We start from the raw sequence: 23,387 nt of genomic DNA, 5'->3' as shown, positions 1-23,387 counted from the left end.
AATTATTGATTAGGCAAATCTTCACAAAAAAACCCCAAACAGAATTAAAATAAAATCAGCTATGAATTTCATTCCTTCTTTAGGAACCCTCTCCCAAACTTTATTTCAATGGGGATTAACAAATATGTGCATCTCTGGCTTCTCCTTCAGTGAGGACAAGGGGCAATAAAATTGTCTTTTAATTTGGCAAGTGTCAGGAGTGCTGTGGGCATTACTGGAAACCAGTAACTAACAGCTGCAGGAGCAGCTCATCTGACAGCATCTTCTTCAGTCTCACAGGGACCTTCAAACATTGCATGATTTTAAACAACATTATCAATTACATTCCATAGGCATATGAAGACCTTCACAGGTGATTAGAGAAAAAATCTAGAGCTCCAAAGCTGACATCCTACAAACATCTGTTGAGCTGGGCAGGCAATTGACTTCCTATTGATTACACTGAGAAAATATCTACAGGATCATAATCTGGTTTTGATCTTGTTTCCACTGAAGCAAAACTCCTTTATGTGGGAAAACCTCATTAGTTTGATGCAATCATACTTAAACATATTACTCTGGACTGTTTCTGTCAAAAGACATCTGCTTTCTGTTACTATTCAGTGTTTTCGACAAAACCCCTCATGTTTTCCAAAATGATCACATAGCAAGCTAGAATATAGTTTATGCTCTTAAACCCTGATTCTGTGTATGTTTGCATGCTGGAACACAGTGTTTATCTGTAAGTGCCAAATCTCTGCTGATGCTGCATGGTACACTGAGATGGTATCTCTGTTAATCGTTTTACTTTAAAAAAATACCTGAAAACAAAAAACTAACAGATTTAGTCTTATCTCTAATACAAGAGACATCATTCAAGTACATATTCCCTACAGTATTTCAGCTGACAAGTAACAAGCAGAAGTTAACTGTGAGCTATAAATAATCATGTCTGCCATATGCTATATGTCTGGCAAAGACTATTAAAAGTAAGATTAAATACTTTTCAGAAGCCAAATATCCTCCAATTTCAGGATTTTAAAATATTAAGCAGCCAAGGTTACATTATCAATGCATATCCCTGGATTATTTTCGTCCTGGCTGGTTTGGTCCTGCACAGACAATGCAGCCTCACAGACAAAAATGATGACAGGGAGCAGCTGATGGTGATGGAAGGCAGATGACCTCCTGAGCAGCAGGTTACTGGTTCCCACTGAACTCTGATGCTCTGAGAGACAAGTGTTGACCCAGGCCTATCACTGGGAGTTCTGATAAGGCTCTTCCTCATCCCAACATCTCCAGACACAGCCTTGGAGCTCACAGTACATCAGACCCTTCTCTGCCCTTTGTGAAAGGTGCTGAGGTAAAGCCTTCTGCTTGACCTGCCAGGAACTGGCATCTAATGGTTCTTTCCCTGTCTCATCCCACAGTAAGTGATTGTGATCACTGTGAAACTCCAGCATCTCCAGCTTCTTGTACACACAGGAGAACAAACCCTCAGCTCTACCTTTGCCTGACACTGCTCTGAAAAACAGGTCTTGAATGTCTTTGCTTATCAGCACAATATGAGTTCTCAGCTATTCAGTATATTTAACAGGATGTTTTTTGGCTCTTAATTCAAGAAAGATACTGACTTCTCAAACACTCATCTGTGAGTAAACTCATATGCACTGGCTAGTGTGGTCACTTGGGGGTGCAATGAGATATTGTCACCAAAGGCCTTTAGCAGAATGTGCAGTCTAAACCAGCAGCTGCCATGAGATCCAGCTCCCTGAGCTGGCAAATAAATCTTGCTGGTGAAAACAAATGACTGTGTCCTCCCTGAGGACCACATTAATTCAAACCATCCTTGCACAGGGTCCCTGCAGCAATGAAGTAACCAAATTCTGCCTCTGCCTTTGCATGAAGAACAGTTTTCAGGTGCAGCAGCAGATCATCTTTCTCCACTAAGAACCCCCAAAATTCTCCCTCCCAGTATTAGCATTATTCTTTTGTTCTTTAATCTGCTTTCCCTGGAGCTTTTGTTTCCGCTAAGGAGCAGCAGCCACACCACATCTCTCCTGCAAAGGCAAGGAGAAAGCAGTGCCTGTTGCCTTTAGAGCCCAGGGACTGGGGGAACAGAGGAAGACACAGCTGTGACAAAGTCATACCCTTTAGAGCACTAAAGCTGTTTAAATGAAGTTGCCCTTGTGGCACTGGCACCTGGAAAGTCATTGCACTGTTCCAGAGATGCTAACCCAGTTCAGCAGAAGTGCTGCAGCTAAATTACCCCGTGGGAGAGCCACTGGCTCCGGGAGAGTGCTGGCCAGAGGCTGCAAGCAGGAGAGCCCTGTTTCGTCCTGTGCTGCTCCCATTTTGAGGAAGGCCAGGCATAAGGAAAACTCTGCCCTTCCTCAGGTGCAGCTCACTTCCTCCTTGCATTTGGCAAGTTCAGCTTTGCTAATCTGTCCAGAGAGCCAGGACCTGCAATCCTGCTCTCAATTCCCATTTCCTTGCTCTTACAAGGCACTACCAGGACCTTGGCCATGGCCATGACCTGCCCAGAGTGCTCCAGTGGCCACTGCCATGGACCTCAGACTGACACAGCAGCCCTCCCCCGGGGAGCTGCTGTGCAGGCCAGGAAAGCAGGCTTGCATTCAAACAGCATTAATGCTACCCCAAGACTTGCAACAGAGGAAGAGGGGCTCCAATCCCACTCCCAGTGAAGCTGGGAGGAACTTCCACTGAGATGAGATGAAGCAGCATTGGGCCCCACAGTGCACACACAACATGGTGACAGGTACAGCTTGGTATTTCAGGAATTGAACAAACAAAAGTTAGTTTGCAGGATGCAACAATGAATGCAGCAATGTTATTTTATCTGCCATGAACCAAAGAATTGAGAGCACAGGAAAATTAATGTTAAGTAACAGTAGAGGGAAGGGTGAAGGATGTGTGAGGAGAGTTAAACAAAACATGCAACAGAACTAGACTTACCACAGCCTTGAATAAGATCAAAAGGAGAAAAGAGCAAATTTCTGCATTAAAATCTAATTAGCAAACAGAATGATTCACATCAATCTGTTGTTTACACACTTTATATTTTAGAGCACAGGAAATTTTATGCTTGCCAAAACCAGGACTAAAAGGAACATGCTGGATTGCTACACTGGTTTGTGGTGGAAGAAAGCACAAAATAATGCTTCAAGGGTGCTGAAGCACAGCAGAGGGAATAATGCTATTCTACAGTACATTGCACAGAACCAGAGGTAGCCTGGAAGCAGAAGGCAGAGTCAGTGAAAAACACAACAAAGCATCTACTTCATACTGCTCTGCTTTAAGATCTGTTGGAGGAGAGTGCCATATATCAAAGATGCCTTATCTAGTTCTATTTATGTTGTACCTTGAAAAAACCTGCCCTGCCTCAGTCTCAGCTTTGCTTTATGAAGTCAAGAACTGAAGCTGACACAGAAGTCTGGTCTCTAATACACCACAAATCCACAGCAGGGGTTTACACAGAGGCAACTGAGTGCTCCCTGCTGACTAAAACCCTGTGGGAGTCTGACCCACGAGGCAGCTTTTACCCTGTGATTCACTACCAAGTGCTTCCCTGAACTCTGTCAGGAACAGGTCTGAAATCTGACTGGGCAGACAAAAGGGCCCAAGCTCACTTACCTGCCCATAAAATGCCACCCTGTAATATCTCCCAAAGAGACGTTTCTCAGAGTTCACCACCTCTGCAACCTTCAGGTAGGAGCGGTGGATGTCGTAGTACAGGTCAGACAGTTTCTGCATGGACAGACAGACAGAAGAGGGCAGGTGAGGACATGCCAACGCCTTGGAAATGCCACCACAGCTCTGCACAGCCATGACTTGCCTTAACTGGCTTCCCAAACCTTTGCCAAGATGGCTGGATGTGCTGAGGGAACAGTTCAACCTTGTTAGCGCTCACTAAAGATTCACTGCCAGGTTTCTGTCATCTTCTGAGGGTTTTGTGGCAGTGGAGCTTTGTGTACAGGCTCACAGAGACTCATCCCACCACCAGACAGTGCTGCTGGCCTACTGAGGGGTCAGAGAACCCAAGTGCTGTTTGTGCAGGTAGAACAAGGCGCCAACACCCCCAAGCAGCTCCCAACCCCACACAAAAATGTGCTTTCCACAGTCACCACTAAACAGCACTTTTTCAGGATGGTGAACCAAAATTTCAGCTAAGTTAAAATCTGAGGACCTGCTTCCTTAGCATACAGCTTATTGCTACCTACCACTTTGTGCCTCTTTCAATTTAAACCCAGAAAAATGAGTAAATGCAATCATCATCTGGCTATCCATTATGTACTGAAATTGCCAAGTAAATAAGAAACTAAGAAACCCTGAAATTGTGAAGGAATCACACAATTTATCAGCATTTTCTGAACTTAAATACAATGCAAACATGCTCTTGGTTTAAAACCCATGTAAAAAAATCATATCCACTGGCTGAGACAAGAGGTTTATTAGAAATATTTTTACAGTTACTGTTGCACTGATGCTAAAAAGAGTCAGGAAAGACACCAATGTTTTTTGTTTTCTCACAGCACAAAACATTAAAAGGAGAAATTACAGACAAGAAGAAAGAAAACATTCATTTTAAAGAAATGACATTTTTTTCCCTAAAAATTTTGATCTTTACTGTTGCCTTAGCATAATTTAAAAGACCCAAACCAAACACCCACTTACTTTAAAGTCCCTCTGCTTTTCAAAAACAGCAATGATAGGCTTGTTGACCTCAGCAATAAGCTCATATCTCTCAGACTTCCAGAGGTACTCAACACACAACTCGAGCTGTTCCACGAGAATATTCTGCAATTTCACAAATGCAAATAGTTCAGTGACTTGACAGCTGGTGGCATTTAATTAATAGCAATGCAGCAAAAGCACATACCCACTACTTCATTTTTATTCTGTAACTTCTATATTAGGGTTTATTGCAATTGCACAGTGTTTAATCAGGTATTGGTGAAATAGCTCTTGTTTAGATAAAAAACTTGAAATAATAGTAAAATGAAAATACTTGAATAGTTGACATCTGATGCAGAAGAATGGGTTTGCTTCATGGGCTTCTCCCTGGCCTGACTTTCAGCTCTGGTACTTTATGTTCTCCTTAGCTAAACACCACTGCAACAGCTGTGACATTTCACTCAAAAGCCGTGTGCCTTTTAACATTGCCTGAGTACACTCACTCTAATTTGCTGCAACATGCACAGGAGTCCCCTAGAAATAACATTCTGTTAATCCAGAACAGGTATAGGACATTGCTGACCTCATTATAGGGAGTATCTTGCATCCCAGAGTCTTCCTTCATAGCACCTTCTTCTTTAATGTTGGGGGTAATGCTCAGAAAAGCAGGCCATCCCATGGAAAACAAGCCTTGAAGTGCAAGTCACAAGAAAGGCTGTTAATGACTGAGTGAACAGATACTTCAAGAAGTTACTAGATGCCATTAAAACAGAGCTGATGAGTTCATTTTTTTTGCAGCCCAAGTAATGAGAAGCACAAATGGAGCTGATGGAATTTATAAGACTATTCCCCATTTTCCTCAATGATATAAATTCACTTCTCCAGGCAAAGGGGAATGCTAGCATTCTCCTGATGCACTGTTATTCTCTCTTTGGCACTTTGGTTCCTGAGCTGTACGTGCTGGCAGCCCGTGCAAAGCTTCATGTGCAGCACTCCTTAGTGCACAGGAATGACCCTGGCAGGCTGAGGTGACACAATCCACACTTGGGGGGGACACAGGTGTCCCCCCTGTCAGGTGTCCTGGGGGCACAGTCCCCAGGACTGCACAGCCCAGGGGAGGTGGCCCCAGGACACGCTGGGCTCGTGGCCATGGTGGCAGTGGCTTTCCTGTCCTGCCCTGGGACAGCAGTACTGCCAGGGCTCCAGCCAAGGGACTCCCCTGCAGAAACCTCTGGCTGGTGGCAGCAGCTGTGGATGGAAAGGCTCATAAGGAATAAACCTGATCTTAAATCAAGTATTTGCTAAGCTGAGGCCTTTAGTACTGTGGCTGCAGCAGAAACAACTTGCACAGGCATCACTCTTTACGGATCAGGAAGGGTCTGCCCTACAAGGATTTTACTGCTGCTCTGGAGTGGAGAAGGTAGAGCTGCAAGGGGAGGTGACAAACTCCTGGCAAGGCCCATGTTTAATTTAACCGTAGGAAAATGCTACTATGGTTCAATTAAAAAACCTAAGCCATAGACATGGAGATGGGAGCCTCCATTCTTTCTCTCAAGTTTTGAAAACTGTTTAGGTACAGGTTTAAAATCACCCAAGTTCTTCACTCCAGCTACTATAATCTTTATTGAGGCAAAGTCTTTTACCACTACTGAACTGTCTCACAACTATTGCTCTTCACAGAAAGCTTCCTTCTAAAAGAATGCATTTTTTCATCTTGTCCACAGACACTTACAAATGTATTGAAGGACTATAGTCTTCCCAAAACCATTTTCTCTTTCCCAGATATTTGCCCTTGACCCTGGAAATTGCTCTTTGTGGAAACTGCTAACATATCTCATGCTGAGAATTACTGTGAAATACAGATTTCATAAACTAAATAACCATTGGCATAGAAGCATTAAAAAAATATAAGCCTGCACTTTATTTTTAAATAAGTATCATAGATTAAAAAAAAACCCCTTTATCTATACTAAGTTACATATGGATAACCAGATATTAATTTCATCCCCTGCCCTCCCAGCTTTGGACAGCCAAGGAATTGGACATGGATTTGCATGCTAAACACCAATTGACCCAAGAAGGATTTTCCTGCTGCAAAAGCCCATAACCAGAGACATTCTGAGCAATCCATCAAACCAGCCAAAGAGCATCAGGAAAGGAACTCATGATGTTTCCAACATTGCTTTCTATAACAGGCTTCAACATGCACTAGAAACAGTTTTAATTTGGTTGATATTTTTCCAGATCAGTTGGAAAACAGCAGTTTGATCTCCTAATCATGTTATTTGACCCACAAACAGGCACGGTTAGAGCACTCACTTCCTCCATTGTGAGTTGTTAGTAACACATTACTATCAGAGACTTGAGCATCTTCCAGGAGCATACGTGAGGTACAAATCTTTTCCATTTTCCAGTAACCTATGATATTGTAAGATGGTATTAGTATACTGCTACTGGTATGTGTTAATACATGCATATTTAATAACAACAGACTGACAAGTGGAGCATTCTCTATTAGCACTAGCTTGCTAAACATTTAATTAAACCTCTTTACACAAAACATACTTTCACTGTTCCAGTCTAAGACTAGCATTTATGATACAGTTTAAAAATAAAACATTTGGGAAGAATTCAAGCTGCTTTAAAAATACTTTACATATAAGGAAGGAAAGCGGGATAGCCAAAAATAATTGTGAATACTAACATTTCTAGATATACAGTTGGTTTTGGATACGTTGATCTTACCTTTTCTCTTCAGGTACTCTGCAATGAGAGCTGCAATATGAATATAGCACATAGCAGCCTGAAACAAGAGACCAACATACATGGATACGTTAAAGTACCCTGAATTACAGCATACATGTGATAAAGAGCATGTACTTTCAGCACTGCTAAATCATGAGGCAGAAAAGGGAAGACAAAAGTAATCTAAGAAAATGAAGGATTAAATGATGAAATCCTCCTCAAGTATAAATTTCACAAGGTGTCTTATGTAAATGCATAGATTTTCTCAAGAAAACCATTAAGATGACTTAGTAAATAAGGTATTCCTGGGTTATGCAGTGGAATTTCACATCACCCATTTAGTCTTTGATAAACATGACAACACACTATAAGCAAAGCTCCTCTCCTAGGCTGTAGTGGGGGAGAAGAAAATCCTTTTTGTGAGTTACTCACTGCTCATAACCTCCTCTACACCACAGCTGCTGTGCCTGTTAGGGGTAGGCAGCAGAGGTGCCAAAGTGACACTGCCCTCAGCTTCCCTGTCAGACAACTTCAAGTCTTGCTCCAGCATGTATCAGGCACTCAAGGTCAATATATCACATCTCCAGGGGTTTGCAAACTTCTAGTCCTCTGATTTCCAATATATGAGAGAGTCTGTATGATTCTCTTAACTCACTACTGTTGTCAGTGTTCCAAAGCCCTTTTCATCAGAACAGCTCAGCCTGAAGACAGATGGATTTTGGGTTCATTTATTCACATTACCTCTGATAAATCTCCATTTCTTGCGTGAATCTTGGCCATGCTTTCGAGCCACGTCCTGCGTAGCTCAGGTGTGCTGGCATAGGAATTTGCCAGGCTGTACTGCAGGTCCACCAGCATCTCAGGGTCCTTCTCATGCTCCTTCATCTGAGCTGTGGCCATCAAAACTGTCCTGATACGCTTGGTCAGATCCTTCACCTCTGCTGGGAAATTAACGTTCTTTGGGAAAGATAAGCAATGCATCACTGAAACCATCCAAAGAGCCCCATGCTGCATCCCCAAACAAGATAAAGTTCTGCTTACAGAGGGCCTCCATTCCCTTCCCTAGCTGGGTAGGCTTCGGAGCAGTCACTCCAGAGCATGCACACATTGCACACAAACCCTGGGTGTTTTTTCCTGATCTGTCACAGCACTACAAGATGGCCCAAGTCAGTCACCTGCTCCACTGCCATGTGCAACAGCTCTGCTGAAGTCCAGGAACTGGAACAGGTGTTCCACAATTGCTTACTGGGTCCAGAACTGGACCCTTGCACACTTTCCTCTGAGCAACAGCACCGTGTACTATAGATAGTCCTGCTTAACTACACTCCCAGCATGTTTCACCATGGGAATACAGCACAAGTCTGGCTCCTGACCTTCTCACACTGCGCTAGATTAAAACAGAGTCCTTATATTACTCACACCAGCTGTTCTCAACATATTTAGCTCAGCTCTTCAGTTTTTCTTTTTCATATAAGCAGTGAAATGCGATTGTTTTCAGACTTATTTCTATCCTTTGTTTGGTTTAAAAGCAAAATATTCAGAAAAAGCAAATGAAATTAAATACTCCCTCCTCTATGTCACACAGAGATAAGCAAGTCACAGAAGCAGTGTGACTGACTGCAGTGATGTGAAATCAAAGCTGGACTTCAAAATCAAGCAGAATTGTATTAACATCTTAATAGATAACACATCAAATTACTTCTGCTAAATATCTACCAATTTGCTTATGCTAACTTTATTATTAATCTCAGTGGAGATAACCTAAAATCACCTTCAGAGAAGAACAACACCTCCAAAGTATAAAAGTGATAATGCACATTGACATGTGTTTGGACAAGAATTGTAAAAATTAAAAACCAGAATACTTTTTCAACAATTTTTGTATAGATAGTAACTATAATAGAAGGGTAGCTTGTCTAAGAGCCAAGTATACCTTCAGTGAGCTAGGAAGGTCTTACAAAACCCAACTGTTGTGCCTGTTTTTGCTACACATTTATCAAACAGAAGAAAGGGAGCAATTGTAGACTAAAAACTGTTTGCTAACTGCAATTGTGTTCCATTTGTCCCAATGCATGACCTCTGGCATGAGACAAATGAACAAAATAAGCAAATAATAAAATTTTCAAATAAAAATATTTTTGTTTAAATATTATTTTCACTTATTAAGCTTCTGAGTCACAAACACCTTCATGAACTTCAGATTGCCTGAGAAAGGCACACTATGAATGCATAAATCCCTGGCTAATAGAGCCAACAGTTTTATTTAGTGAAACACTTGCTTCTATGGAATTGTTGACCTTTTGCAAGAGGTAGTGATTGACAAAAAATGTTTCTTACTTTCATCTGCTTGTCTCCATTAGCAAAATTATTTATAATTGCGAGTGAATGTTGAAATCGAGATCCGCCAATCCCCGCATCCGCTATCAGCTGGCTCACTGCCTTGATGAGCTACACAGGGAGCAAAGACAGGATGCAATTAGCAAAGAAATCACAGTTTCCGAAGAGTTTTTAACCCCTCTTTTAGTATGACTTGATGTACTTGTAATTTCATACAGTGTAATTTCAAACCTGTCCTATAAAGGTAACATGTACAAAGACAAGGACTGTGAGTAATCTTTCAGAAGTTTGTAGCTGCTCACATTTTGCAGTGTAAATATGTTATTACTGGACTTTACATGTCTGTTGCTGTACTGTCAGATTCTGTTTAGTTCCTTCATCAGCTGTGCTCCAACTGCTGTAAGCAACACATGAGTCAAGAATAGCCATGAATCTGGCAGTGCAGATTACATTCACAGCTGTTGTCTCTCCCTGGAACAGAGCTGAGCTGCCCAAGAACAGCAGAGAATCCAGTCCAACTTCAAGACTTGGCAGGAAAATCAAGCTGCCATAGAGTACTGCCTGTCTGAGGACTGCAAAAGGATTGCCTTGTTTCAATGCATAAAAAAAATAATGATAATAACTAACACACATCAGTTAAATACTGATCTCACACATCACTTACCTGTAGATGGGATCTGACTATTGATTTCTGCTTGTTAAATTCAAAGTTCTTCCTCATGAAAAAATAAAGAAGAGCAGATGCTTCTGTCTGAGTTGAACGTGACCTATGGTTACAGCACTTGAGGATTTCATAGCAGAGGGAACCACAGAGATCTGCTTGTCCTTGGAAGAATGCTGATGGGAACTGTTGAAAAAAATGTGTGAACATGCTCAGGACAGCTCTCAGAACTTGGTGCAGTTATTCTGAGTTAACTATCTTTTTTAACCTTTCAGTAACTCTTCAGTAGTTATTCATACCAGGGTTTAAACTAAAGATAATCCCACACTCAAATTAAGATTAATTAAGAACTATACTCAGATTTTCCTACAAACACGGTATGCCATCAAACTGGCCTCTAGGAAGCCCAGACAGCAGCTGGCACACAGCAAGCCCAGCAAGCAGCAAGGAATCTGCCAGGAATGCACAACAGCTAACCAGGAAAAGCAGGGGGAGTTCTGCATGGGTATAAAAGCTGTTCAGCAGAAGGAAAATACTTTGAGTAGGAAGGTCAGTGAACTTCCAGAGGTCAAGGGTTTGAAGAGCAGGAGACAACACAAGAAGGCTCTCCAAACCATACCCACTGTTACCAGCAGGGTGAATGTAACACAAGACTGAGGGAGGAGAGGTGGAAATGCACATATGGACTATGGATCTTAATTACTGCCTGAGGGGTTCTGCTGCAGGAACCATAACAGATCCCTGCTTCCACAGAACCATGAAGGGAGAATTCAATCCCAAAAGCTACAGGATAAATGAGAAGGCAATTCTGGATACTTATTAATTTTCCCCATTGCCTAGAGTTCTTCCATTCCCAGCTGTCTGGGATGTCATTTAAAGCTGTGTGTGGATGGTTTACTTCATATTTCCCTCATGTCCTCCAGCTGCACTACTGGGAGAAGCATGATTTCCTCCTCCTTTTCCCTGAGACAACAACCAGAGGGAGGCCACATGTTGTAAACTCAGCTACACTCTGTGTTTCATAGAAACACTTAGGAACCAAGGCCAGCCTCGCTTATTGTCACTTCCCCAGAGCAATTGTTATGTGAGTGCTACATTCTGGTTGTTTTTTAGAGGATCTCATCTAGCTCAGGGACTTGAAAATTGTGCAGCCTTTGCAGCTGGCATCAAGTGCCTAATTGACCATGACAATTTACACAAGTGCAATGCCAGCAAAGAAACGGTTTGACACATAACCACACTGTTTCCTGTGTTTAAAACCAGGTATTTGTAAAACTCTATTAGTGCATAAACTTTTGGTGAAGTTTCTGGAATACTCTCCTGCTGCTTCCTCTGGGGACAGCAGTAACCATTCACTGGTGGATTCTGCAAACCAGGTATCTGCCACAAAGACCATGGACCTCCAGGGTTTCAAGCTTTCTTCCATAGGTGGTAAAAGCAGGCAAGTCAATGGATACACCACAGAGCTGGACATCACTCATCTACTTACATTGAATCTTTCCCCTTCTTAGCAAATTTCTCAATTTCAGAACAGAACTGTTTTTTCAGACACTGTGAACTTCTTTCTTTTAATCAGCAATAAATAAGACTGTCTGTGTCAGGAATAAGTATTAATAGAGTAAGTTCAGAACTCTTGCCAAGTGTCCAATTGCCTCCAAGCTGTACCTGCTGTAACATATTGCTAGGCATGACTAGCAGAGTAAACCCACAGTTACCTTGCCCACAAACAGCCGAAGAGCAGCAAAGACATGTTTGAGAGCTGCTGCTGACTGGTTGATTTGCAAAAAGAGCATGTGCGTGTCAAAGACCTTCTTCATCAACACATTCTGGCAATCAGATTGTTGGAGCTGCCTCTGAAAAGTTCACAGACAAGACAGGACATTGTGGTTACTGAAGTGAATAAACAGGAGAAGGATCTGCTGGACATTACCTCGGAGTGCTGCTAGAGAGATACTTCTTTCAGTGTAAAATTTCTGCAGATGATGCACTCCCAGCCTGCTGCAGACTCTTGCAGTTTTTCAAGAAAAGCACTTTGCTATGCCTGTACTACTCATGGGTTGTATACACTGTATTTAAGGGTTAGGCTGACAGAGAGGGAGCACTAAAATGTGAAAGGAGCTGTTTGCTGTATTGTGGCTGTGAGACCTTCAGCAGGTCATCTGGGCTTGCTGAAGCAATCTGAGCAATTTTTAAGGAGGCAGAGGATTCACCTGCTGACTTGCAGAGATAGAGATAATAAGGAGGTTGGAAATCTGTTGTTTAAAATCACTGAAATCTAGTGGGATAAGCATGGTTGAGAAAAGGAGATGTAATACTAGATGCAAGACACTTCCAAGCAGAGCAGGCTTGTACATAGCCCTGGATATGCAGGATGTTCTTCTTCCCCCTCTTTCTATTCAGTTTGGGTACTATGAACCAATGCCCTTCTAAAAGACCTGAACTGAGGACTGGCATATCTTATTTCCCTATTCTGCTGTTGGACATTTCAGGTTTTTTGTGTGCCTGCTCCCCAGGCCTTCCTTTCACCCCACATCCCACCAGCTCAAGCAGAAAAGAAAACCAGCAAAACATACCTGGTGATTCAGAGTGTAAAGACACAACAGGTCAAGGATTGTGAGGGAAACTTCTGTAGCAATGTTTGCCTCTGTGTCTACATACTGTACAATGTCTGTTTCATTGGAGGTGCCTGCAGCATAAAAAAAGAAAGATTAAAAACAATCTTCTGAGTGTCGTTAAAGATGATTTAATTCTGAAATCTGGTCCTTAAGTCTTCTCACAGCAGAGATGGGGTCCTAACTGCACTTTTAACCAAAGTGGTATTTTGAAGAAAACTGCTCATAGGAGACAAAAGGGGAGGAAATTTGAGTCAGTTCTCACCAACTGCACCAGTGATGTGAGTACATCCTCTCACTGTTTCTGCTCATCCTCAAAGGAGGGAAGAAACCTAATTGGGAATAGGTGACTCCAATCTCATCATTTTAAGTCTCTGGTCAAGAAAAGGTCTGTATAGAGCCTGATCTAAGTCTGACAGAATTCCAGAGGGAAGTAAATAATTTCTGTACTTACTTGCAGTGCTACTGTCTATCATCTGCAAGAGTTTGGGGTTAGAAAGTGCATTTTTGCCCCGGATTATTGGTAACGTTTGAGATCTGTGGTGCTTGTGGCCATCGTGACTTGAAGCAGAATGCATCCTGCAAATGAAAGGTACCATTAAGAACAGAAAAACAGAATAAACTACTGTGCCTGTTCAGAATTTTCCATGTCAGTTCTTCTCAATGGCTGAATCAAACAAAATGAAGCAAAATTCTTCAGAGAAACAAAAATGAAGGAAGTCAGTGAGGTGGACAAAACAAACACATGCTGTGATTTCTTGAAATCACAGGGGACAAAACTTCCATTAAGCACTGAAAAAAAGCATCAGCTTAAGTAACTCACTGATGTTTAAAAAACTGTCTCTGAGTGAAGAAAAAATGAGGTAAGTTCTGTTAGCTCAGAATATAAGAAAAATATGTCCTGTTAAGAAAGAAATAATACAGTTTCTATGAGGTGAAAGAAATTATGATAAACTGACAATGACAGTAAAAATACATGCATGCATATTCATGTGTTCTTTTAGTCCTCTTTGATGCTGACAAACACATCATTAATTTATAATGAGAAGCTTAGAACTAAAGTACCAATGATTATTATAAGTTTTGAAAGGATTTTATATTTGTAACTAGTGTAGAATTCAGGAAGCTGTAACATCTCAAAATTCAGGTAACTTCTAAAAATACGCTTCCTGTTTACTTCTTTTAAAAATATAATTTCATAAATTTACATGATTAAAATTATTCTAGGACAGAATTACTCCCTGAACATAACACTCTAACCAACAGCTTGTGACTCAATCCAGAGAGACTCAACTTTTTTACAGTCTAAAGCTCTGGGGCCTCTGAAATTTGTTACATATTTTGTCAACCTGTTTTCAGTCAGTGCTGTGACAGAGTACAAGGGCTGGGGGTTTGTTGAGTTAGAAATTCAATGCACCATTACCATTGTGAGAGCAGCCCCGATGTCTGGCCAGAGGAGTTTGAACCTTTCAGAGTTCCATTATTCTGGGTTGCCTGGACAAACTTAAAAGCAGCTGCAATTTTCCTGTTAAGAGAAAGAGAAAATAAGTGTTGATCTGTTATGAAACGTGACATTGATTTTGTCGTATCTCTGAAGAGCAAATGCAGGCCTGACTAAACCTGGTGTGGAGCAAGAACTGGTTCATCTGGTGACCTTTAATTTTGACACTGCATGACAATACAGACAAGTTTACAGCAGTAATATAAAATTAAAAATGAAATATCAGCTGAGACAAAGAGTGCATTCCACATTTCACTGCTGAACATGATGTCACATTTTTTCAGGGAGGCAGGAGATTTTTTTTTTAATTGCGTGAAACAATTACCTATGCCCATTAAAACTAACTTTTCCATGACATGGAAGGAAATACAGTGTTCAAAGTTCCCTTGTTTGGCATATGCACAGAAATGTGGTCAAGAATGGCCCCAGTATCTTGGGTTATAAATGCAATAATCGTTATCACATCATGTAATTCATTCTTTATAGCAGATATTTACTCAGATATGCAGAACATCACAATAAATAATTTCCATAAAAGAAAAAAATGAAGCATACATTGGTTTCAGGTCCACAAAGTGAATCATTCAAGAGAAAATTGATGGATACACTGTTAATCTCATTTACGTCTAATAAATGCTGCAATATTTAAATACTGCAACACAGAGTCTGTAACTACAGAATTACCTGACAATATTGCGTTTTCCCAGGTATCTGAAGTTTTGCAGACAAACCCTGAAAGACAAAACAACACATTTTATGCCTATTAATGGTTTGGTACTTATGAAAAAAATGCTGAATCTTAGTGCCTCAGTGAGACCTATGGCATATGCACCTGCTAGTAAGCAAAAAGAACAGAATGCAGCAGCTCCCAGCCTAGGCACACACAAGGTGTGGCAGCACTTTGCACATCCACATTCCCTTTCTCTGCCGTTGAAGATTTCTGCCTGCTGAGAGGGCAAAGGCAAAAACCTGGCTGCAAAAGCATTGCTGCATCACCAGCTGAAGGCAAATAACTCACTTTTCAACCACAAGATGGTGAGGAAATTCCAAAACCAGCTACCTGCTGCATTCTGCAGTCATGCATAGATTGGATTGAGTAAACCACCCTGGGATGTGAAAAGCAGGCTATCCTACATTACATGTGACTTTTCTTGTGGCTGGGAAGTTTTGAGGAGCTAAATACTTTTCTCAAGGGAAGAACAGAATCCCAACACCAAATGGGAAACTAATATGAAAATCTCTTTTAGGACAAAGACCCAAAGTATTGACTCTTGTTCATGCTAATTACAACATATTGGAGGATATGTATCTTATTAATAATGCCTCATTATGACTTTGGAAGATTATAGCAAAATAATTTAAGATACAAGAGCTATCTCAGACTATTCCAATAGGTGGACAAACCCAAAGAGGAATTGTTTGCAGCCAGCACTTTAGAATATTCAACACAAAAATCAAACAACCACAAAGTAAACTTACTCTAAAATGCTGAAAAAGTCTGTTATTTCTGAGAAGGGTGCTCGCAGCCAGTAGGAAATCAGTGCATCTAAGGGGAGATATTAAAATATATGACATATCCATTACAGGGAACTAAACTTAGCCCAAAGCCTGTAAAATACACTGATAATTATTCTAATTTAATGTTCACTTGGATTCAGTATTCACAGCATTTTACAGCAACATAAATTAAGTAGTGAGTGCACAGTTTTTACCTTCTGAAATGGTTTTCATAATGTGGAGGAAGCACATAAGAAGGCTTCTAGTTTCAGCTTGATCCAGCTTGTCAAAACGAAGAGTTGACCCAATCAAAGACAAAGGTCTCATGATCTGTTGAGGTGACAGCAAAGGGCCTCATTAAGCACAGTGATGGACTCCCAGCTCTAGCAAGCGTTTGCAACATTTGCACATGTACCTTTTCACACGTGTCAGTTCTCTCACTGTTTTTTTCATTGGTACTTGGGTTAGATTCAAGACTTGCTAAGGAAGCTCTGGAGTCAGCATGGTTTGCTGCAGAGATAGCTATTGATGAAAAGGCTGTAAATGAAAGTCACAGCAAACATGCTAAACCAAAACATTTATGGATACAAAAACCAACCAAAAAAAATGGAGAACTTAAAATGTGTCACATGCTAGACTGAGACAAGTGCTTTGAACTTCCAATAGCAAAGCTATTGATGGGTATGTTTAGTACTGAAAACATGCAACAAGTTGAAGTACAATGATTCAGTTTGCCATTTTTCATGGCATTAAAATGGCCTGTTGCATTCTGTAAGAACTGACCTAAGGATACAAAAATCAGTGGAAAGATGCCTGAATTCATTTCCCTGAATTTTGAAATAGGGCTGGAAGTAGTGAATAAAATAAGTTGTATTTCTACTCTTCTGTTAAGCCTGGAAAAACTAGGAATATTTGCCTCCATGAAACATCAGGGATTTTTAGGAGAAACCCCGGAACTATTTTTAAGTCAGGCAGAGTCTACAAGAATTAACTCAGGCAAAAGGATTTCTTAGAGCCTGAATACTGGCATCATTCCAAAGCAGGAGAGTAAGTGAAGCAGTGGAAGTCGAACAGCTTCACAAGAGAAAGTCAATCCAAAGAAACCCAAAGGGAAGAGAAACATTGCACACCATGTTTCCCTGGATATGGTATAACAGAAGTTAATGATATCCTCCATGAATTCTAAGCAGAAAGCACAATGGACTGAGATACACACAAATCTGCCTATGTGTCTGCTCAATCTGCCATTTATACCTGCAATAGAGTTCAGAACATCTTTGGAAAAGGAGGTGTCCACAGAGTTTGCATGTTTCATTGCTGTCTGGCTCTGAAACCCGCCAGCCGTGCTCAGGTCATCCCTGGATCCCTGTATGTGAAAGAAACAGAACCAGCTCCAGTAGATGATATCACTCATGGCTTGGATAATGACAGCACAGCCAGAAGGCTTTTTTAAGATTCCAAGTCTGAGAACCTACTTCCAGTTGTTTTGACATGACAGCCTTAAAGGATCAAGGCTTGCCATAATGTGCTGAGAAGTTACCTGCAAGATGAGACTCTCTCACAGCGGAAGCTGTAAAGGACTGGTCAAGTCTAACTAGTGTTTGTTTCTGAAACATTAACATAGCACTGGGAAAGGAACATTAATTGTCACTAGCAATGATCAAATGAAGTGGAATTTCATTTGCTGGAAGGATTGAAACACACAACACCCCTGCAAAAATCTGCTTCTAGTTTTTGAAGCAGTATGGTTATAACATATCTTCTATGAAACAAACATGTACCTCCAGATGTGCAGTTTAAAGCTGTTTTATGATGTTTCTGTACCCCTTTGCTCCCTCAGTTACTTGTATGCATTCCCTCTGCCTCCTGATATAGCTTATGGTCTCTCAGTTGTACCATCTTTGCGTACACAAAGCAATCCTGCAAAGACTCTGTGGGCAATGGGAGGTTTTCTTCACACCAGTGTGTCCCAGCCTCCTGCCTGAGGACACGTCCTCAGAGCCCAGCCTGTGGCAGAGGTACTGGGCACATTGTCTGGGGTTCCAAATCTCTAACCCTGAATTTTCAGCCCTGGGACTGCAGTGTCCTGGGTCTGTTCCAGACCCCCATTCTGTTCCTTGGCAGTACAGACTCCCAAGGCTCTGCAAGTGCTCTGCAAATTGAGACCTTCCAAATTTAACTCTGCATATGCAAATACATCAGCAATTTCAGAACTGTATTCTGCTACCTAACTGGTGACCAGCATAAACTTGGATCTCTTCCCACTGGGTCAAACTGGCTCACTTTGATAATTTCAGTGCTCCAAAAAAACCACATGAATTACCTGATTGGAAGTATTGATATTGAAGAGGAACATATCTTTCATGTAAATCCTTGGCATATTGTCCAAAAGCATTCCATAGAGTGGCATATACAGGTTTGCTATTTGTGCTTGTTTTGCCTGAAAATAAAAGACTCAACATAATCCTCAAGAAACTAATAAATACATACCAGTGGCTAAGGAAGTTTCATGTATGTTTGGGTGCTGCATGAGCAAGCAATGACAGAGGACAGGGAGTTTCTTTACCGGCTCAGCGTATCGATCATCAAACGAGTGCTTGGCCATCAGGTTTTTAAGCACAGCCAGGGCCAAGTGCCTGATGTCCTGGTCCTCTTGCAAGGCAAAGCCAACCTCCCGCAGCAGGACTCCAATCAGGAAATGCTTACGGCAAAATTCATTGGTCAGTGTGTACTCTGGAATGTCTGGGGGTAGAATGGACAAGAAGGTTTAAATTAATATATAGGTTACATACATCCTCCCTGCCCCCTTCATTTTCTAAATGTTCAATCCAGTGTTAAACCTTGATTTTCTGGTCTGACTGCCTCATTTTCCTCCTTCAATTCTCAGAATGGCTGAATCCAATATTATTATCTCTTGAAATCATGGAGTTTTTTACTATTTAATAATAAAAGATTGCGGCATTCACATTCTGTAAAAAAAAATCCCTTTGCCCAGGATTTTGCTCCTGAGAAGCTGAGAAGCCTTAGAGAAAAAGAAAACAATTCTTATCTCATTTGCTTCTCCTGTGTTTTGCTCATGTGGAATGTGTTTGGAGATTGTTTCATTGGATTCTGGTGTGAGTTATTTTGACTCATTGGCCAATCAGAGCCAAGCTGTGTCGAGATGATGGAAAGAGTCACAAGTTTTCATAATTATTATCTTTTTAGCTTTCTGTATTCTTTAGTACAGTTTAGTAAAGTATTCTTTAATATAACATAGCATCATAATAAATTAGCCTTCTGAGAACATGGAGTCAGATTCGTTATTCCTCCCTGCCAAGAGCCTCAGCAAATACAATACAAGATGATTCATATACATGTTCCCACATGAGAATCTCAACTGTTTGCTCATTAGACTATTGACTTCTTGGGGGTACAAAGTCCAAACTGTTGTTCCCATATCCTAAGCTAGAAGAGCTCTAGAACACAGAGGTTGAGAGCAATTCCACTTCTGAAAATGATAAATAACTTTTGCCTAAGATTTGCCACAATGCAGTGGCAGTGGTCAAACTAAAATTCTGCTCAATTATGCAGTCACATTGCTCATACCTGATGTTCGATATTCCTGTGCTGATTCTGAAGGCGTCACAGTGTCTTCATTTTTCATAAACATAAGAAAATGGGCAAAAAAAATGCATTTTTTAATTATTTGTAAAAAAAGATTTGCTTGGTTTTCAAAAAATTTGACTACAATTTGAACTAAACAGCTTCTACTTAAAAAAAGCCCTGAGCATCAAAATTGAACTAATTTTTTGATGCTGGAAACTGAGGTAAAAAGGAGACAAGAGCCCATTTTTTGAGCTCTCCCCCTTCCTGCTGTACCTCTTGAAATCCTTTCCTAGTTCACCACCTCCCAAGGCTATGGCAGTAGCCTTACTGATTTAGTAACTCAGTCATCACAAAAATTCCAGTTAAAACTTCCAGTGAGAAGCTTCCACCTCCCACCCCCTAAGTGAGCTGCCAGAGGTTTATTTACAGGCATACTGAAATTTCATTTTTAACTGAAAATTTATTATTTTTATTTTTAACTGAAATGTTATTTTCATCACACTGCTTAAGTACCACACCTGAAAAGCTGTTGGGGGCTTCTGAGCCTGATGTAGAGACATGGCTCTGGAGAGAGTTATTTACTACCTGCTCTTTGAACCTCCCAATAATTCACTGTTCACAGAAATCCTCCTGAGGGGGGTCTTACCAGGAATGTTTGAAGACCTTATGGGCAGGCACAGAGGGATGAAGTGCTCATGGTGACAGACTTCTTGGAGAAAGTCAAATTTGAACTGGTGTAAAGTCTGAAAATCACAACAGGAAATGGTTCAGTTCACATTAAAACAGGGAAAATGGTGAGCCAGAGCTCTAGTACTTATCTCTACCTCAAACTTCACACTCACACCCAACAACGAAACCTTAGAGCTTGTTATGCCAAGCTGCACCAACAATAAACATGTGGTTTTCATCTCTGTTATCAAAAGAATTTGTCTCAGACAAAGAAGCTTTCTGGATTTTTAAACTATGACTTTTCATTGAAGAGGTAGTGATAAACACAAGCTTGATCCAAACAAATATTTAAGGTATCCTTAAAGTTACACTGGGTCTTTTGATTACATGTACCCTAGCATTGAATCATAGTGAAGTATCTTCTCCAGTCCACAGACATTTTGAACCATCATAGTCAGTATGACTTTTTTTCTTTTTAAATAAAGTTTCAGCCAGAAACTGGTCACACCCAGAGCTTACTGACAGTAGCAAAAACTTCCTCTGTTGATGCCAGTGAGTTCCACCTCCAAGGGATTTGGGTAATACATAGTTTTGGTATTATTTCTTTAATATCTCTCTTCAAAGAAGCCATCCAGATAATTTTTGGAGCCTTGCACCTACCTCAAGAAGTTATCATTCCTTCTGCAATGATGTGACATGGAGCTATAACGACAGTGCACCAGTTCCAGCAACACATTTTTATTTCCATTGTCTCATCTCACTGTTCTCAGTGGCCAAGCAGTCATTCAGCAGCAGGGTTACTCTGAATGCCCTAACACTAGAAAGGACTGGTAAAAGTCTTTTAATTTGCACTGAATTGAATTGAAATAAAATTGAATTGTAGCATTTCTGCTGCCACCAACAGGCTGGGATGCCTAGGAAATGCACTCTTCTGAGTCTATCAAGTAGGGGATGGTAGGGAATTTTCCCCTAAAATATTTTATTGCACTGTAGCACTTCTTCAGGAAAACAAATTGTTAGCTGAACATGCTAATGGCAAATAAAGAAGTGAAGCATCTGAAATGTGTTCCCCAAGAGGAACTGTGACATTTTGAGGGAGCAGAGCAATGAGCTGATTTCTAATGAGGTATTTCAACTTTTGAATACATGTTTCTCAAAACAATATTTAAATGTCAAAATATGGAATACCATAGGGGATATTTCTGTGAAACAGAAATTATGTTGCCTCATCCAGAATTACAATATATTGAAACTGCACTGCTACAGACTGATATACACACAAAATATTCAGGCAACAATATACACCGTTAAATTTCCTGAAAAGACAGGTCAGACTGCAGTACCTTTTTTTTTTTTTTCATACATAAATAATCAAGTTAAAGAGGCAAAAAACACACAGAAAGAAATCTTTCAGCTCATTTAGAAGGCTGACTCTGGCTTAGGCATTGGACTGAAAAGAAAATGATGCAAAGCCTCTCTCTCCTTGAGGGCAGAAATCTCTGATTTTATTTTGTGACTATTGTTTCCAAGTGCCACAAAGCCTGCTCCAGCTGCACATCTGTCACAGCTCCACAGTGACCCCACTCCCACAGGCTGGCAGATGGGTCTGGAGGGATGCTGGCAATGTTCACACACTTGCTGCCAAGCAGGTGCTAAGTACTGCTCTGCACACTGATTAATCTTAGGCTTTTCCACTGACCATTAATGGGCTTTTAAAATTTAACATCCGTTTCTGTGGTTGAAGGTATTTAGGGAAGTTTGAAATGTGGAAACAGTTTTCAGATTGCATAATATTATTTACAGAATTACAGACTTCAGGCTATGACATTAATAACGGAGAGACTCCATTCTACAGCTGTGACAGAGATTAAGGGCAAGACCCGAGTTCAGAATGAAGCTGGTTTTGGTAAAAAGCAAAGCAGACATGGAATAATCTCATTCTTTAGCTACAAATGCACATATTACCAGTAAAGAATTACAAAAAGTTAATGGACAAAAGCTTTGTGAGTTTTCTGGGGAAAGATGAATCATTCAAGTGTATATCTTGACTACACTGTGTAACTAAATATATGCTCATAAACTCTGGCATGGAAGAGAAAAAGCCTGTGACTCATCCTGATGGATGAAGAGCAAAGGAGTCATGCTGAATAATTCGGGGAACTCTTGCTGTTTGAAATTTATTGTTCAAACTAGATCAGTGACTAGTGCAGGTATTATAGAAGAAATTCAGGCTGCAGGGAATTTTCCTCATAGCCAGCACAAACTAATTTGGAGCAGTTTTACCTTCTTGCATCATCAATGAGGTAAGAGCATGCCAGTCACACAAAGTAAAGATGCTACAGTCTCACTTGAGTTTACACAACGATAACTTTTTAATATGCTCTTACTTTATTCTCCCCAAAGAAAATTACTGCCAATTGCTGATGATATTAATAGACGAGTGTACTTTCAAAAAATTAAAGCTTAAATTCAGTCTTTTAGATTCTTTGGTCTGAGCAGTCTGTGCAGAGTCTGCTCTTGCAGACTGAGCAGTTGTTTGAACATGGCTATTTACTCCCAGAGAAGGGGGCACCTGGATTATTAAACCCAGGAAGTTTTAATCCACATTTACTCTAAATGCTTTCACTGACTTGAGTTCTGAGCATGGGGAAGTCAAGGAATCATAAATAGTTTCAATATAAAAAATATTCTGCTAGTCAGTCACTTTAGAAAAACAAACATAAACAAATAAAGCAGAGCCATACCTTGCCATCTCCAGCTCCAAACATACTTATATAGTTGTTGACCATCCTGAACACAAATCCACGATCCATAAATGTAAAACAGCGCTAAGAAATGGGAAAAAAAGAATTACTATTGTATAGAAAAAGCCCCAGTACATGGCCTCAGTTACCTGGCTGATCACTGTGTCACCTGTACACTGGAATCCTGTGCACAGGTGAGCTAAGTATTAAGCAGGTCAAGATATATCAGGGACCTGGTGAATCTCCCTTGATTTTATATTTATTTTCAGTAACAATGAATTAATCAAACTTTTCATTTTCACTGTGTCTGCAGCCTAAAGCAACCAGCACAGTGTACAGTGCACCCAAGAAGGCTTCTC

The 23,387-nt window shown here is 40.7% G+C and overlaps 1 protein-coding gene across 1 annotated transcript in view; it reads right to left on the bottom strand.

The window, feature by feature from the left end:
• Positions 1-23,387, bottom strand: part of DOCK10 (dedicator of cytokinesis 10) — a 119,451-nt gene that overhangs the window by 9,950 nt on the left and 86,114 nt on the right. Inside the window, exons 29-50 of the mRNA XM_041475701.1 lie at positions 23,029-23,112; positions 20,262-20,358; positions 19,616-19,660; positions 18,594-18,769; positions 18,351-18,467; positions 17,282-17,393; positions 16,443-16,564; positions 16,243-16,357; positions 16,010-16,076; positions 15,215-15,262; positions 14,453-14,554; positions 13,484-13,608; positions 12,991-13,103; positions 12,133-12,270; positions 10,421-10,603; positions 9,757-9,867; positions 8,161-8,376; positions 7,420-7,477; positions 6,994-7,092; positions 5,258-5,364; positions 4,675-4,797; positions 3,634-3,747 (exon numbers count right to left, since the gene is read on the bottom strand). Of these exons, the coding sequence (XP_041331635.1) occupies positions 3,634-3,747; positions 4,675-4,797; positions 5,258-5,364; positions 6,994-7,092; positions 7,420-7,477; positions 8,161-8,376; positions 9,757-9,867; positions 10,421-10,603; positions 12,133-12,270; positions 12,991-13,103; positions 13,484-13,608; positions 14,453-14,554; positions 15,215-15,262; positions 16,010-16,076; positions 16,243-16,357; positions 16,443-16,564; positions 17,282-17,393; positions 18,351-18,467; positions 18,594-18,769; positions 19,616-19,660; positions 20,262-20,358; positions 23,029-23,112 (2,472 nt within the window). The remainder of the gene's footprint in view (positions 1-3,633; positions 3,748-4,674; positions 4,798-5,257; positions 5,365-6,993; positions 7,093-7,419; positions 7,478-8,160; positions 8,377-9,756; positions 9,868-10,420; positions 10,604-12,132; positions 12,271-12,990; positions 13,104-13,483; positions 13,609-14,452; positions 14,555-15,214; positions 15,263-16,009; positions 16,077-16,242; positions 16,358-16,442; positions 16,565-17,281; positions 17,394-18,350; positions 18,468-18,593; positions 18,770-19,615; positions 19,661-20,261; positions 20,359-23,028; positions 23,113-23,387) is intronic.

Source organism: Pyrgilauda ruficollis, unplaced genomic scaffold (genome assembly GCF_017590135.1).
Source record: "Pyrgilauda ruficollis isolate IOZ18807 unplaced genomic scaffold, ASM1759013v1 scaffold36, whole genome shotgun sequence".
NCBI classification, from domain to species: Eukaryota; Metazoa; Chordata; class Aves; order Passeriformes; family Passeridae; genus Pyrgilauda; species Pyrgilauda ruficollis.
The sequence above is the reverse complement of the archived record's forward strand: the minus strand, read 5'-3'. Positions and strand labels throughout refer to the sequence as shown.